The sequence below is a fragment of the Staurois parvus genome, unplaced genomic scaffold (genome assembly GCF_062004578.1).
Source record: "Staurois parvus isolate SC_StPar_1 unplaced genomic scaffold, SC_StPar_1.0 ptg000299l, whole genome shotgun sequence".
Classification (NCBI taxonomy): domain Eukaryota; kingdom Metazoa; phylum Chordata; class Amphibia; order Anura; family Ranidae; genus Staurois; species Staurois parvus.
The window spans coordinates 14227216-14241744 of record NW_028318095.1 but is presented as its reverse complement, the minus strand read 5'-3'; the positions used below and the strand labels follow the sequence as shown (position 1 = coordinate 14241744).

The 14529-nt window shown below is 39.6% G+C and overlaps 1 protein-coding gene across 1 annotated transcript in view; it reads right to left on the bottom strand.

The window, feature by feature from the left end:
• CRYBG3 (crystallin beta-gamma domain containing 3) overlaps positions 1 to 14529 on the bottom strand; it is a 201444-nt gene that overhangs the window by 65322 nt on the left and 121593 nt on the right. The window contains exons 5-6 of the mRNA XM_089682944.1: positions 7351 to 7398; positions 2914 to 3029 (exon numbers count right to left, since the gene is read on the bottom strand). Coding sequence (XP_089539070.1) covers positions 2914 to 3029; positions 7351 to 7398 — 164 coding nt within the window. The remainder of the gene's footprint in view (positions 1 to 2913; positions 3030 to 7350; positions 7399 to 14529) is intronic.

Here is a 14529-nt window from a genome sequence, read left to right as displayed (position 1 = left end):
AGAAAGTGAGAGCGATAACACTAAATTTAACACACCTGCTCCCCATTCACACCCGAGACCTTGTAACACTAATGAGTCACACCCCGGGGAGAGAAAATGGCTAATTGGGCCCAATTTGGACATTTTTACTTAGGGGTGTACTCACTTTTGTTTCCAGCAGTTTAGACATTAATGGCTGTGTGTTGCGTTATTTTGAGGGGACAGCAAATTTACACTGTTATACAAGCTGCACACTCACTACTTTACATTGTAGCAAAGTGTCATTTCTTCAGATGTAATAAAATATTTACAAAAATATGAGGGGTGTACTCACTTTTGTGAGATACTGTATAAATAGCAGAGACATCATCACTATGCTGTACATTACTTGTGCAGAAAGCATAGCTGTGGGAGGCACCTAGCACACCCTAAACACTACAGGCTGCCTTCAGAAAATTACAATAGGGGGTGGAGACAAGACCAGTCACACTGCACAATGAGAGAGAGCAGTAGTGATCAGTCTTTACTACAGGAAGCTCCTGTACAGAGGTAAAGTTTTGCACCGGACTACTGCACAGATCTGGATATAATACACAAAGCACACCAAGAATGTTAGAATACACATGCCTCTAGTATTTGGATATTTGTTTTTACAGATGTCCAGCTTTAAAAAAGGCTTTCTAAAGCCTAATATTTTTGTTTTAATTTTGGATAGAGTTATGAGGAGAGTGTTTAGGACCCTATTATGTTTTAACTACAGTCAGTGTCCCCCACTAAAGAGATTCACCCTCTCTATTTGTTCTGTTTATTATAATTCCAGTAGGGATACTTGTTGAACTGACAGTTGTCTAATAGGGAATTTCTTTCCTCTCACTTCCTATTGTATCTACAGGACAGGAAGTGAAGGAAAGTCTCTCCAATGGGACTAAGATGTTACAAAAAAAGAGATGTTTTAACAATTCTACACTCTATCCATTATGAAAACAAAATATATTTTTCTCAAAAATGACTTGCATGTCTAAATTTATAAAATATATATAGCAATGTGTAAGCATTTTTCAAAATCCACACAGGTGATGATGAAAATGTCTTTTTACAGAATGATTCCAGGCATTGGAGTGTTGTACATAGTTACATGGTCCAGTTGGCCAATGCCCCTGGAAGACGGAAATCACTGAAGTAGACACCGCTACTCCAGTGACCTCCACTTCCTTATGGGTCCTGGGCTGAGCGGCTGCTCTCCTGCATTGTGAACACAGAAAGGCACAGGGGTCAATCAGAGAATGGCACCGACCTGCCTCACTACCTAGTGCAATTAGAGAATGCTTTGCATTCACTTAGAAAATGCAAAGCATTCTATGAATGGCATCTAAATAGATAGGCCACTAGATAGAGCTGATGATCATAGGAAATACATATATAAAGCAAAATACAGGGATTATTTAAGATCAGTGTTCAAATGCTTGAGACATTTGCGTAGGATTTTTTTTTATAAATAGAACCCTTGGAGTTCCTAGTTAAGTAATTTGTCTTCTTGGTTCAGCAATGCAGTTGCTGTAGAGACTTGTCTGCCAAAACAACCAATCTTTTGGCAAATAAAACAGTAAACAAACAATCCATTTGCCTGGTTGTCTGGAGTACCACTTTACAGTCTCAACAAAGATAGTGGGACAGAAGTGCAGTTCTAAGATTACACGTAAAGGTTCATGGTCATTTTATGTATTTAGGTATAATAAAGCGCCAACAATTCTCGCAGTGATTTACATACAGTATGTATTGTACAGTCACATCAGTCCCTGCCTCAAGGATCTTACAATCTACGGTCCCCAACTCATAGGCATATACAAACTAGGGACTGTTTAGACAGGAGCCAATTAACCTACCAGATGTCTTTGGAGTGCAGAAGGAAACCAGAGTACTTTCATTAAACCTATGCAGGCACAGGGAGGACATGCAAATTCCTTAGGCCTCTTGCACACTACAGCTTGAAAAAGCTCAGTAAAGCGGTGTTTTTTTACTGATCTAAAATGTAGCCCATTAAATCAGCATTTGTGGTCAGTAATTTATGCTGCCTGAGCACAAATACGTGTGAATATGTGCATATCATCATAAATATTAATTCATTATCCCTAAGAATATATTGTGTGCGCAAATGCGCAAACACACATACACACGCAAATTCACGCACATGCACAAATATGCGCAGAAATACGTGCAAATACACACAAAACAAGCACATGAAATTATATTTTAAAAAAGCAGATGCTCAAACATCAGTGCTGTGTACAAGAGGCCTTACAGGTAGTGCCAGCCATGGTTGGGATTTGATCCTAGTATTGCTAAGTGCTAATCACTGTGCTGCCCATTATGCATGGTCATTCATGGTCTCCAAAGGATATTTCAAAATTCAGTGGTTGTATTTTCCAGTATCTACCATAAAATGATATATGACTTTCTGGAGGGCAGACCATATAATACACATAATTTCTCCTTTAACTCTCTCTGATTACATCTAGGGAGGCTTGGGGTGGATGTGTTAAAAGTGAAAATTGGCTGTAAGGCAAACCATACATCTGGTTTCAGAAGTACAAATATTCAGTCGAGATTAGATTTACACAACATGCTTTAAAGTGTTTCTGTCTTTTAGTGTAGTGGTTGTTAGGTTTTTAGCTTCTTCCAAAAACTGTAGCTTTCACTTTAAAAACCTCAAAGAATAATGAGAAATGAAGAAAAACTGCTTTAAAAAGTCAAATAAATCCAGTAACATAAAAACAAATGAGGTATAACTGATTATACTTGTTTTTTTGTATTAACAGTTGTCAAGTAAGCAATAAAAAGGTAATAGCATTAGAAGGAATATACAAGCTACACATCTTTAGTAAAATGTGCAGCAAGTTGGTTGAAATTCCAAATGTGTTTCTTATTTTCCCTTACCATCCTCTGATCACACGAATATTTACACCATTTGGGAACACCCAGGATGTTGCATCAAGAGCATCTCCTTTTAGTTCAATCTTGTTCTCCTGATGTACAACATCTGACAGGATCACCTGCATTGAATTAAGATAACAACATCATTTGGCTGTCTGTAGGCACTTAATCAATGTGGACATCTGCACACAAAGTTTAACAATGTCTTTGAAACATCAAAGATTTATATAGTTAGTGTACATGAAAAAAAAATGGATAAATGATACATTAAAAAGGCCATCAGCACATAATAACTCTCTATGCCCTTCCTGTACACTGACTTGAGATATAGATTTCCTATATTTAGGGTGAAAGATAGGTTATTGAATTCTATCAGGAACACAAGGATGCTGTATTCTGGCTAAAACGAATAACTCATTTCAGTGGTTAAAAGGTCAGCCCACTGCAAATAATATTTTAATTACAGATACAGTCTGGTGGGCTAAATTAGTTTTGGGAACACCATCAGTGAGATGTCTGCCACAATTTCAGACTGTCGACCTGGGAGTTCTGGGTGTTTCCCTTCAACTACAGTCAGGTCCATAAATATTGGAACATCGACACAATTCTAACATTTTTGGCTCTATACACCACCACAATGGATTTGAAATGAAACAAACAAGATGTGCTTTAACTGCAGACTGTCAGCTTTAATTTGAGGGTATATACATCCAAATCAGGTGAACGGTGTAGGAATTACAACAGTTTGCATATGTGCCTCCCACTTGTTAAGGGACCAAAAGTAATGGGACAATTGGCTTCTTAGCTGTTCCATGGCCAGGTGTGTGTTATTCCCTCCTTATCCAAATTACAATGAGCAGATAAAAGGTCCAGAGTTCATTTCAAGTGTGCTATTTGCAGTTGGAATCTGTTGCTGTCAACTCTCAAGATGAGATCCAAAGAGCTGTCACTATCAATGAAGCAAGCAATCATTAGGCTGAAAAAACAAAACAAACTCATCAGAGAGATAGCAAAAACATTAGGTGTGGCCAAAAGAACTGTTTGGAACATTCTTAAAAAGAAGGAACGCACTGGTGAGCTCAGCAACACCAAAAGACCCGGAAGACCACGGAAAACAACTGTGGTGGATGACCGAAGAATTCTTTCCCTGGTGAAGAAAATACCCTTCACAACAGTTGGCCAGATCAAGAACACTCTCCAGGAGGTAGGTGTATGTGTGTCAAAGTCAACAATCAAGAGAAGACTTCACCAGAGTGAATACAGAGGGTTCACCACAAGATGTAAACCATTGGTGAGCCTCAAAAACAGGAAGGCCAGATTAGAGGTTGCCAAACGACATCTAAAAAAGCCTTCACAGTTCTGGAACAACATCCTATGGACAGATGAGACCAAGATCAACTTGTACCAGAGTGATGGGAAGAAAAGAGTATGGAGAAGGAAAGGAACTGCTCATGATCCTAAGCATACCACCTCATCAGTGAAGCATGGTGGTGGTAGTGTCATGGCGTGGGCATGTATGGCTGCCAATGGAACTGGTTCTCTTGTATTTTTTGATGATGTGACTGCTGACAAAAGCAGCAGGATGAATTCTGAAGTGTTTCGGGCAATATTATCTGCTCATATTCAGCCAAATGCTTCAGAACTCACTGGACGCCGCTTCACAGTGCAGATGGACAATGACCCAAAGCATACTGCAAAAGCAACCAAAGAGTTTTTAAGGGAAAGAAGTGAAATGTTATGCAATGGCCAAGTCAATCACCTGACCTGAATCGGATTGAGCATGCATTTCACTTGCTGAAGACAAAACTGAAGGGAAAATGCCCCAAGAACAAGCAGGAACTGAAGACAGTTGCAGTAGAGGCCTGGCAGAGCATCACCAGGGATGAAACCCAGCGTCTGGTGATGTCTATGCGTTCCAGACTTCAGGGTGTAATTGACTGCAAAGGATTTGCAACCAAGTATTAAAAAGTGAAAGTTTGATTTATGATTATTATTCTGTCCCATTACTTTTGGTCCCTTAACAAGTGGGAGGCACATATGCAAACTGTTATAATTCCTACACTGTTCACCTGATTTGGATGTAAATACCCTCAAATTAAAGCTGACAGTCTACAGTTAAAGCACATCTTGTTCGTTTCATTTCAAATTCATTGTGGTGGTGTATAGAGCCAAAAATGTTAGAATTGTGCCGATGTCCCAATATTTATGGACCTGACTGTATATATGTCCCACCCCCTTCTGTTAAATTTTCATGATATAAAATATATAGACATAAAACTAGGATAAGGGGAAGCACTCATATTGGCCACTGCAGGTGCACAGACCCAGGAACTCAAGTGCAGATATTTCACCAATAAGATCCCTAGAAGATAAACATTTTAGATGGACTGACCCTTTAATCTTACATTGGAGTTATAAATGGGGCAAGGGGTAAGTATATTGAAATTGGAGTTACTGCATTCTGCACCTTACTATTGTTCTTACTAAATAATCTAGTAAAGATACTCCTTTATACATGAACAAGTTGAGGGATACAGATAAGCCCTCAGGTTTTGCAGCTTAGTTTCCAGTCTATGGTGTTAAATTGGGCAGTTGGCCTATACCACAGCTCATAAACAATAAATTAGCACAGAATGTTTTATTAATCTGTATTACAAAAGAATCATTATTGGGTGTGCCGCAAGAAAGGAGTCTAGTTGATGACTGATAAAAGCCTCAATATAGAACCATCTTCCAACCACACTACAAGGATCCTACACAGCCAGAGAGCAATTCATTTGCTAAGTGGGAACCACAGACTTTCCACCATAACAGCAGCAGTCAAAAAGAACTAAAAAAAGTCACCAACTTTCAGATATCTCTTGCCTTGTTCAGTAACTAGCAGAAATTTCTTATTATTGTGATGCTACAACATTTACTAAGTGCTCCTTGATGAAACTACAGCCTTCTCTTGTCTGTTTTACAACCTTGTTCTACAGGAACTAGAGGAGGCAGTGCTTAGAACCAGGAAAGTTCTGTTTTTTCAGTCTCAGATTCAAGGCTGTGCAAGCAATTCACCAAGGCCTTTCTGGAGATGAGGATATCTGTACCTACAAGGTTTTACCTGCTGAGGAATCCAAACCCTATAGAAGTCCAAGGGATATGGTAGCAGTTCATTCCCTTGCATCCCTAGTTCCATGCTGAACTATATTTGCCAGAATAATTCCCTTAAATCAGAGCCCCTCATGGCGTTTTACCCATTTAACAAAGGCACTGGGTTCATTGATATTGTCGTTAAATTCTCCCAGACATATTAATAATACCAAACCACAGTCTCTGGCTCATGTTCTGGAAATAGATAAATCAGCCTGGAATCAATTAGGATTATTTATTACCAGCCAGGGGCATATTAGAACAGCTCCTTTGTAGTTTGCTAATAAAATGTTAATTTGCCATGTTGTGTAAAGATTACAAAGGCAACTCCTTGAACCTTCAGATGAGCTTGCCTTGTTTTGCAGAGTAATTTGTTGATGACGAGTGTTTAGCAGAACAAGTTAATTAGGATGCTGTTTTGTAATGAACTACTGGTGCCCCTGACACTGAAAGGGTTCTATTAGTATGCAGTGTGCCGGTATTGAAACAAACAGCTTTTAAATGAGATAAAAGGAAATCCTCACTGAAAAATCAATAAGTCAGATTAGGTAAATTAAAATACATTGGAAGCAACAATGTTGAAGTTTGTAGTCCGAACATCTAAATTTGATGCCAAATTGTGCACTTCCAGTATTAGTTACTACTCTCATTATACTCAGCTTTATGTTACTGTATGAGCAAGGGCCCAGATAGACACAAAAATGTCTCTGACACTATAGGCTCATTGTGACTGAGTGTGATGTCATGCATTCTGCTCTATCTTCCAGTGTAGGCAATATACATGGACATGAAAAAATAAATAGAGTTTTGCACCTCAGTGCTTTGGAGGAAATGGACAAGAAGGTCTTTTTATGCTGTACTTTGGTGTAGATCTGCAAATTGTCATTCAAGTTAAATCACTAAGTCAGACACCTTTTTATTTTTTCATAGTCATGTATCCCGAATGTTATGCTTTGTGACTGAATTTTGCTTGGAAATGCCTTACGATAACTTTTTTCGCTCAGTGAAATTGGTGCTCTCTGAACTCCCACTATAATGCTCTGTGCTGGCAAAGCTGAGTGTCAGCCACACCCATTAAAACAAGTATCCTTACACAGACTTGTATTATAGAGAAGAGGAGGGGGTCGTTTAATCTGCTTGTGAACAGTGAGGATGAAAGAATCTGACAGATTAGACAACAACAGTGTCTGATAAATGGGAGTCTTAGCTGGAAAATCAGCTGGAATATGACCAACTGCTTCCCTATATACTGTATTTTTATATTAGCATTATTACATCACTTGGAGGGGATCTGACTCTATAATTTACCTTTCCAGGCCTTGGGTTGAACTTTAAGCAGCCGGTATCCATGGTGTTCTGAAATCACAAACAATAGTTTGTATTAGTGAACTGCAAAATTACAGGAGGCAGGTATATACACAAGAAGTACAGTATCTCACAGAAGTGAGTACACCCCTCACATTTGTGTAAATATTTTATTATCTTTTCATGTGACAACACTGAAGAAATGACACTTTGCTACAATGTAAAGTAGTGAGTGTACAGCTTGTATAACAGTGTAAATTTGCTGTCCCCTCAAAATAACTCAACACACAGCCATTAATGTCTAAACCTCTGGAAACAAAAGTGACTACACCCTTTGCCCATCTTTGGACATCTTTATATGTCCTTTATAAAGGACATCTTTATAAAGTTCCATTACCTTGTTACGCAGGACATTTGACAGCTCTTTTCTGATCCCCATGGCTCAGTATCTAGCCTAGTCAGTGTTCCATGTAAGAGCTAACAAACTCATTGACTATTTATACACTGACACGAATTGCAATTTAAAAAGCCACAGATGTGGACATTAACCTCTAATTGGCATTTTAACTCGTGTGTGTCACCTTGTGTGTCTGTACCAAGGCCAAACATTCCAGGGTATGTAAACTTTTGATCATGGCCATTTGGGTGATTTCTGTTATCATTATGATTTAAAAAGGAGCCAAAAAACTATTTGATAATAAATGGCTTCATATGATCATCATCCTTCAATAAAAGAGCATTTTTTAGGCATGATCAGTCATATCTTCAATATCAATGCCAAAATTTCACAATTTCTGCCAGGGTATGTAAACTTTTGAGCACAACTGTAGCTGTTCTATTTCCCATACTAATGCATGATTTGTGCACCCCCATTGAAAATACGAATGGTAATGGTGGTTTGTAAACATATACCCAGTGAAGTGACTAGCCTCAGGTGATACACAAAGATGAAACAAATACTGCAACACCAAGCTGTGCAGTGGAATAACGTCCTTACAGGATGTCTCCAACTTACAAGCCAACCTCAATGCACTGTTTAATTGGGCAACTATGTGGCAAATGAGCTTTAATGTTGATAAATGTAAGGTTATGTACTTGGGGGCTAAGAATATGAAGCATACATACTAGGGGGGGGGGGTACAACTGGGGGAATCAATGGTGGAGAAGGATCTGGGAGTTCTGGTAGATCACAAGCTTAATAATGGCATGCAATGCCAAGCTGTGGACTCCAGAGAAAGAGATATCATTTTGCCCCTGTACAAATCATTAGTAAGACTTCATCTGGAATATGCAGTTCAGTTTTGGGCATCAATTCACAAAAAGAACATTAGGGAACTGGAGAAAGTACAGAGAAGGGCAACCAAACTGATAAGAGGCATAGAGGAGCTCAGCTATGAGTAAATATTAGAGGAACTGAATTTATTCTCTCTTGTAAAAAGAGATTAAGAGGGGATATGATCAACATGTATAAATACATCAGTGGTTCATATAGTGAACTCGGTATAGAGCTATTCACCTTGAGGTCATCACAAAGGACAAGGGGGCACTCTTTATGTCTGGAGGAAAAGAAATTTAATCTCCAAACATGGAAAGGTTTCTTCACAGTATGAGCTGTGAAAATGTGGAATAGACTCCTTCAAGAGTTGGTTCTGGCCAGGATTCTTTCTTGGATACACAGAATATAATTGGATACTAACATTTTAGGTCAAGTTGATCCAGGGAATATCCAATTGCCTCTCGGGGGATCAGGAAGGAATTTTTCCCCTGCAAGAGCAAATTGGATCATGCTTTGCTGGGTTTTTTGCCTTCCTATGGATCAACTGTGGGTGTAGGATTATAACTTTTTTTAATGGTTTAACTGGATGGACTTCTGTCTTTTTTCAGCCAGACTAACTATGTAACATAAACAAAAAGATTATTTATTACCACCAAAAGAAAGCTCTATCTAAAAAAACGAAATAATGTAATTTGGGTACTGTGTTATATAACTAATTGAAATTGGTTGACAGCACTAAAAGCTGAAAATTGGCCTGGGCAGGAGGGGGGCGGTAAACACATCCAGTACTGAAGACGTTACAGAAGGTTATGCAGCTGCATTCAACAGATCGACATTATGACTCTTTACACAAGTGTGTTACTAAAAAGCATTACAAAATCACTGGGATTGCTGTACTCCCTCTCCTTTACTGTGCTGAGGGGAACAAAACATCTGGTTCACAGTAAATCCTAGTCACCCCTTCAATTCTATAGTTTTGTGGACAGAGTGAAGAAGGAGCAGAACATCTGCGTGGGTTTTATTGTGTCCCCGTTGGTAAAATCTCTCCTCATTTCCTGTCTTTGTCATACCCTGACTCGCTGGGAAAAAAGTGTAGTGAAAACTCCCTACTAGGTACAGAAATAACAATAACCACCTGATAGAAATTCTAACCCTTCCTTCTTTATGAAACAAAGATGCTGTCATTGTTGTTTGTGGCTCTACTGGTGAAATTTCTCCCCACTTCCGGTCCCAGTGACACCCCTTCATAATTTGGCAACTGATTTTACTATTGACATATTGGACCCTTCCCCACTCCATCTAAAAAAACAAAACAAAAACCTTTTGGCTGAGCAGGCAGTTCAAACATTTCAACAGTAAGATTATGGGAGAGGTAATAAAAGCAGCCTAAAGGACTGCACTAAAATGCAGTAAGATACAGAATTGCCAAAACCAAGGTAATGTCATGCCTTGACTTCTAACTCAAACAGTTGTATCTACATTGGATTAAATAATCTATATTTTCATTGAGGTTTGCTTTGAAATGTTTTTATGTATTTTTACTTTTACATATAAACCAACAAGGGTAAACAATCATTAGTGTTTTATTATATGGATACCGCCTCTGTTTTTACCAAGTGCATATTTTTCAGCTGTCCCGGATTTTCTAGGACAGTCCTGCTGTTTATTCAATTGCCCTCTGTCCCAGGATACCAGCATTCGGCTGTATTCACACTTGAGCAATTTATAGCTTGAAGCTCGCAGCTCCAAAAACGTTCAATCTTAAAAAATCTATTGTTCTCTATGGTGCCTCTACTTGCAATCATGTGTGAACAGGCAGCATAGAGAACAATTGATCTTTAAGTTTGAGCTTTTTTGGAGCTTGGAGCTTCAGGCTGCAAATCGCTCAAGTGTGAATGCAGACTGGGGCTCACCAAGGGGCCCACCCACCCAAGAGAGATACACACTATGAAGACCAATCAGAGGGGGGGACAGCAGCAACTCTGAGAAAGAGGTGTCAGCCAATCACCACCTGGTGCGCCCTAACACTCTCCAGCTCCATTTGGTCAGCAGGGCCCAGGAGGGGCTGCCTTTGGGTGCCAGGGTGGGTCACTTATTAAATCAGGGAGGTTCATATTCCACCGAGGAGACCTGAGATTATGGTGAGTGTATGGAGAGCCCTGTGTGGTCCTCTTACATTAGGGTTCATTTTACTTGGCTGGGCATTATGAGACTTGCAGTTCTTCAACAGGTGCAGAGCCTCAACCTATATTACATGGGCAAGTATGCCTTTTCTGCTTATTAACCAATTCCTCTGTAGCACCTGCTCATGATAATCATCCATCTAACCGAAATTTGTACTCACCAATATAAGAACTGGAAAATTCAGGACCACTGCAGACCACTTGGTTCACTTGGTCTGAGGTGCCAAAATAGCCATACACTAGTATTTATCGGATGCGACAAAAAGTGATTACTTGGTACAATCACAGTGGATTCAAATCCTATTCTCCACCTGATTCCTATATTTCTGGGTGGATCACAGGGAAAAATTCATGCTTACCCCTGTCTACTGTCTTGAGCTTTTAGCTTTAGTATTATTGTAGAACATTATTTTGAAATAATAGCAACACAGCAATAGAACATACTGGCTTGTCTCTTAAAGGTCTTTTCTGTTGTTACATAATGGGCTCAAATCATTTATGTAAGGAAAGGTTTGCTTAGGATGGTAGAGCAGGAAACCCAAGATATTGAAAGTGAATTAGTGTCATTAGCCAAGCCCTCCAAGCTCCTTACTGCTGCAGGTTGCTCTTTTCACAGCCACCATTTTATCATTGTTGCCAAGCATGCACCCCACTTTTATCTTCAATGAAAAGGAAACAAAGGGTATCCAGATACAGCTTATGACACTCCTATAATTTCTTCCCATATACATAATTCCCCACACCTGACACTGTAAAATGCAGGATAAAAGTTATAGCTAGCCAAAATAATATATCATTTTACTAACGAACGGCACCTTCTTGACTGTGCGTTCGTCCTCACTATTATAAATCTTCCTATATATAAAGTATTTAAAATTTACAGTATTTGAAAATTAAATTGTACAATATGTTAATGATATGCCCCCTGTAAAATGAGGCCCATTCTGAATGAACGTACGACCCCTAATTAAATATTATTCTCTGCCTATAATGGCTTATTGAATGCACAGCAAAAAAAAAGGTGTCCCTTGAATGTTTTTTCAAAATGTTGGCAGCTATGCAAGTACATGTAATAGCGTGCCCACACAAATCAGTGAACAAACAAACAGAAGCACCTCTGAAATGCCCCAGTGTGTGGCTCCGGCTGGCTCATTTCCTGCTGCCAGGGGCAGGTTTACCCTAGTACAGGTTCGTCAAGCTCAAAACGTGGCTACAACAATATGGCACCCTAAATTAGGTGATATGTGTTAAAGGGGTGTTCTCTCACAGGTGAACAGGCTGAAGCCATTTTGGGTTGGGACCACGGTGTGCTTAACCACTTGCCCTCCTGAGGATTTACCCCCCTTCCTGACTAGGCCATTTTTTGTGTTATGGCGCTGCGTTACTTTAACTGACAATTGTGCGGTCATGCAATGCTGAACCCAAAATAATTTTACGTTTTCCCATGAATTGAGCTTTCTTTTGGTGGTATTTGATCGCCTGTGCAGTTTTTATTTTTTGCGCTATGAAAAAAAAAGCCCGACAATTTTGAGAAAAAAACTATATTTTTGACTTTTTGCTATTAAACATGTCCAGTAAAAAAAACTAAAAAAATAAAATTTCATCATAAATTTAGGCCAAAATGTATTCTGCTGCATGTCTTTGCTAACAAAAATTCCAATACATGTAAATTAATTGGTTTATATGAAAGTTACAGCGTTTAAAAATGGTGGTATATACAGGTGAAACTCGAAAAATTAGAATATCGTGCAAAAGTTCATTTATTTCAGCAATGCAACTTAAAAGGTGAAACTATTATATGAGATAGACTCATTACATGCAAATCAAGATAGTTCAAGCCGTGATTTGTCATAATTGTGAGGATTATGGCTTACAGCTCATGAAAACCCCAAATCCACAATCTCAGAAAATCAGATTACATGCAATCAATAAAACAAGGATTGTACATAGAACAATATCGGACCTCTGAAAAGTATAAGCATGCATATGTACTCAGTACTTGGTTTGGGCCCCTTTTGCAGCAATTACTGCCTCAATGCGGCGTGGCATGGAAGCTATCAGCCTGTGGCACTGCTGAGGTGTTATGGAAGAACAGGATGCTTCAATAGTGGCCTTCAGCTCTTCTGCATTGTTCGTTCTCATGTCTCTCATCTTTCTCTTGGCAGTGCCCATAGATTCTCTATGGGGTTCAGGTCAGGCGAGTTTGCTGGCCAATCAAGCACAGTAATCCCACGTTCATTGAACCAGGTTTTGGTGCTTTTGGCAGTGTGGGCAGGTGCCAAGTCCTGCTGGAAAATGAAGTCAGCATCCCCATAAAGGTGGTCTGCGGAAGGAAGCATAAAGTGCTCCAAAATCTCCTGGTAGACGGCTGCATTGACCCTGGACTTAATGAAGCACAGTGGACCAACACCAGCAGATGACATGGCTCCCCAAATCAACACAGACTGTGGAAACTTCACACTGGACTTCAAGCATCTTGCAGTGTGTGCCTCTTCATTCTTCCTCCATACTCTGGGTCCTTGGTTTCCAAATGAGATGCTAAAGTTGCTCTCATCAGAAAAGAGGACTTTGGACCATTGAGCAACAGACCACGTCTGTTTTTCTTTAGCCCAGGTAAGACGCTTCTGACGTTGTTTGTTGTTCAGGACAAGAGGAATATGACATTTGAAGCCCATGTCCAGGATCTGTCTGTGTGTGGTGGCTCTTGATGCACTGACTCCAGCCTCAGTCCACTCCTTGTGAAAGTCCCCAACACTTCTGAATGGCCTTTTCCTGACAATCCTCTCCAGGGTGCGGTTATCCCTGCTGCTTGTGCACCTTTTTCTTCCACACTTTTCCCTTCCACATAACTTTCTATTAATGTGCTTTGATACAGCACTTTGGGAACATCCAACTTCTTTTGCAATTCCCTTTTGAGGCTTTCCCTTCTTATGGAGGGTGTCAATGATGGTTTTCTGCACAACTGTCAGGTCAGCAGTCTTTTCCATGATTGTGATTCCTACTGAACCAGACAGAGAGACCATTTAAAGGCTCAGGAACCCTTTGCAGGTGTTATGGCTTAATTAGCTGATTAGAGTGGGACACTTTGAGCCGAGAATATTGCACCTTTTCACAATATTCTAATTTTCTGAGATTGTGGATTTGGGGTTTTCATGAGCTGTAAGCCATAATCATCACAATTATGACAAATCACGGCTTGAACTATCTTGCTTTGCATGTAATGAGTCTATCTCATATATTAGTTTTACCTTTTAAGATGCATTACTGAAATAAATTAACTTTTGCACGATATTCTAATTTTTTGAGTTTCACCTGTATAATAGGATTTTTTTAAATTTTACTAGTAATGGCAGTGATCAGCAACTTATAGCGGGTCTGCGGTGGGCATTCTGACACTGGGGGGAATTGACTTAGTGTCACTGACATCCCTACTGACACCAATAAAGTGATCAGTGCTAAAAAAAAAAAAAAAAGCATTGACACTGTACTAATGGCACTGGGCAGGAAGGGATTAACATGAGGGGTGATCAAAGGGTTAAGTGTGTGCTATGTCTGTGTGCTTCACTGTACACACACTGCTTTGCATGGTTGTGCTCTGCACAGCCATGCAAAGCAGTGTGCACAAGCTGACAGGGAGGAGAACTGTTTTGTTTACAAACAGTTCTCCTTCCCGTCGGAGAGGCTAAGCAATCACTGGGTGCCGGAGAGTAATCATATGGCAAG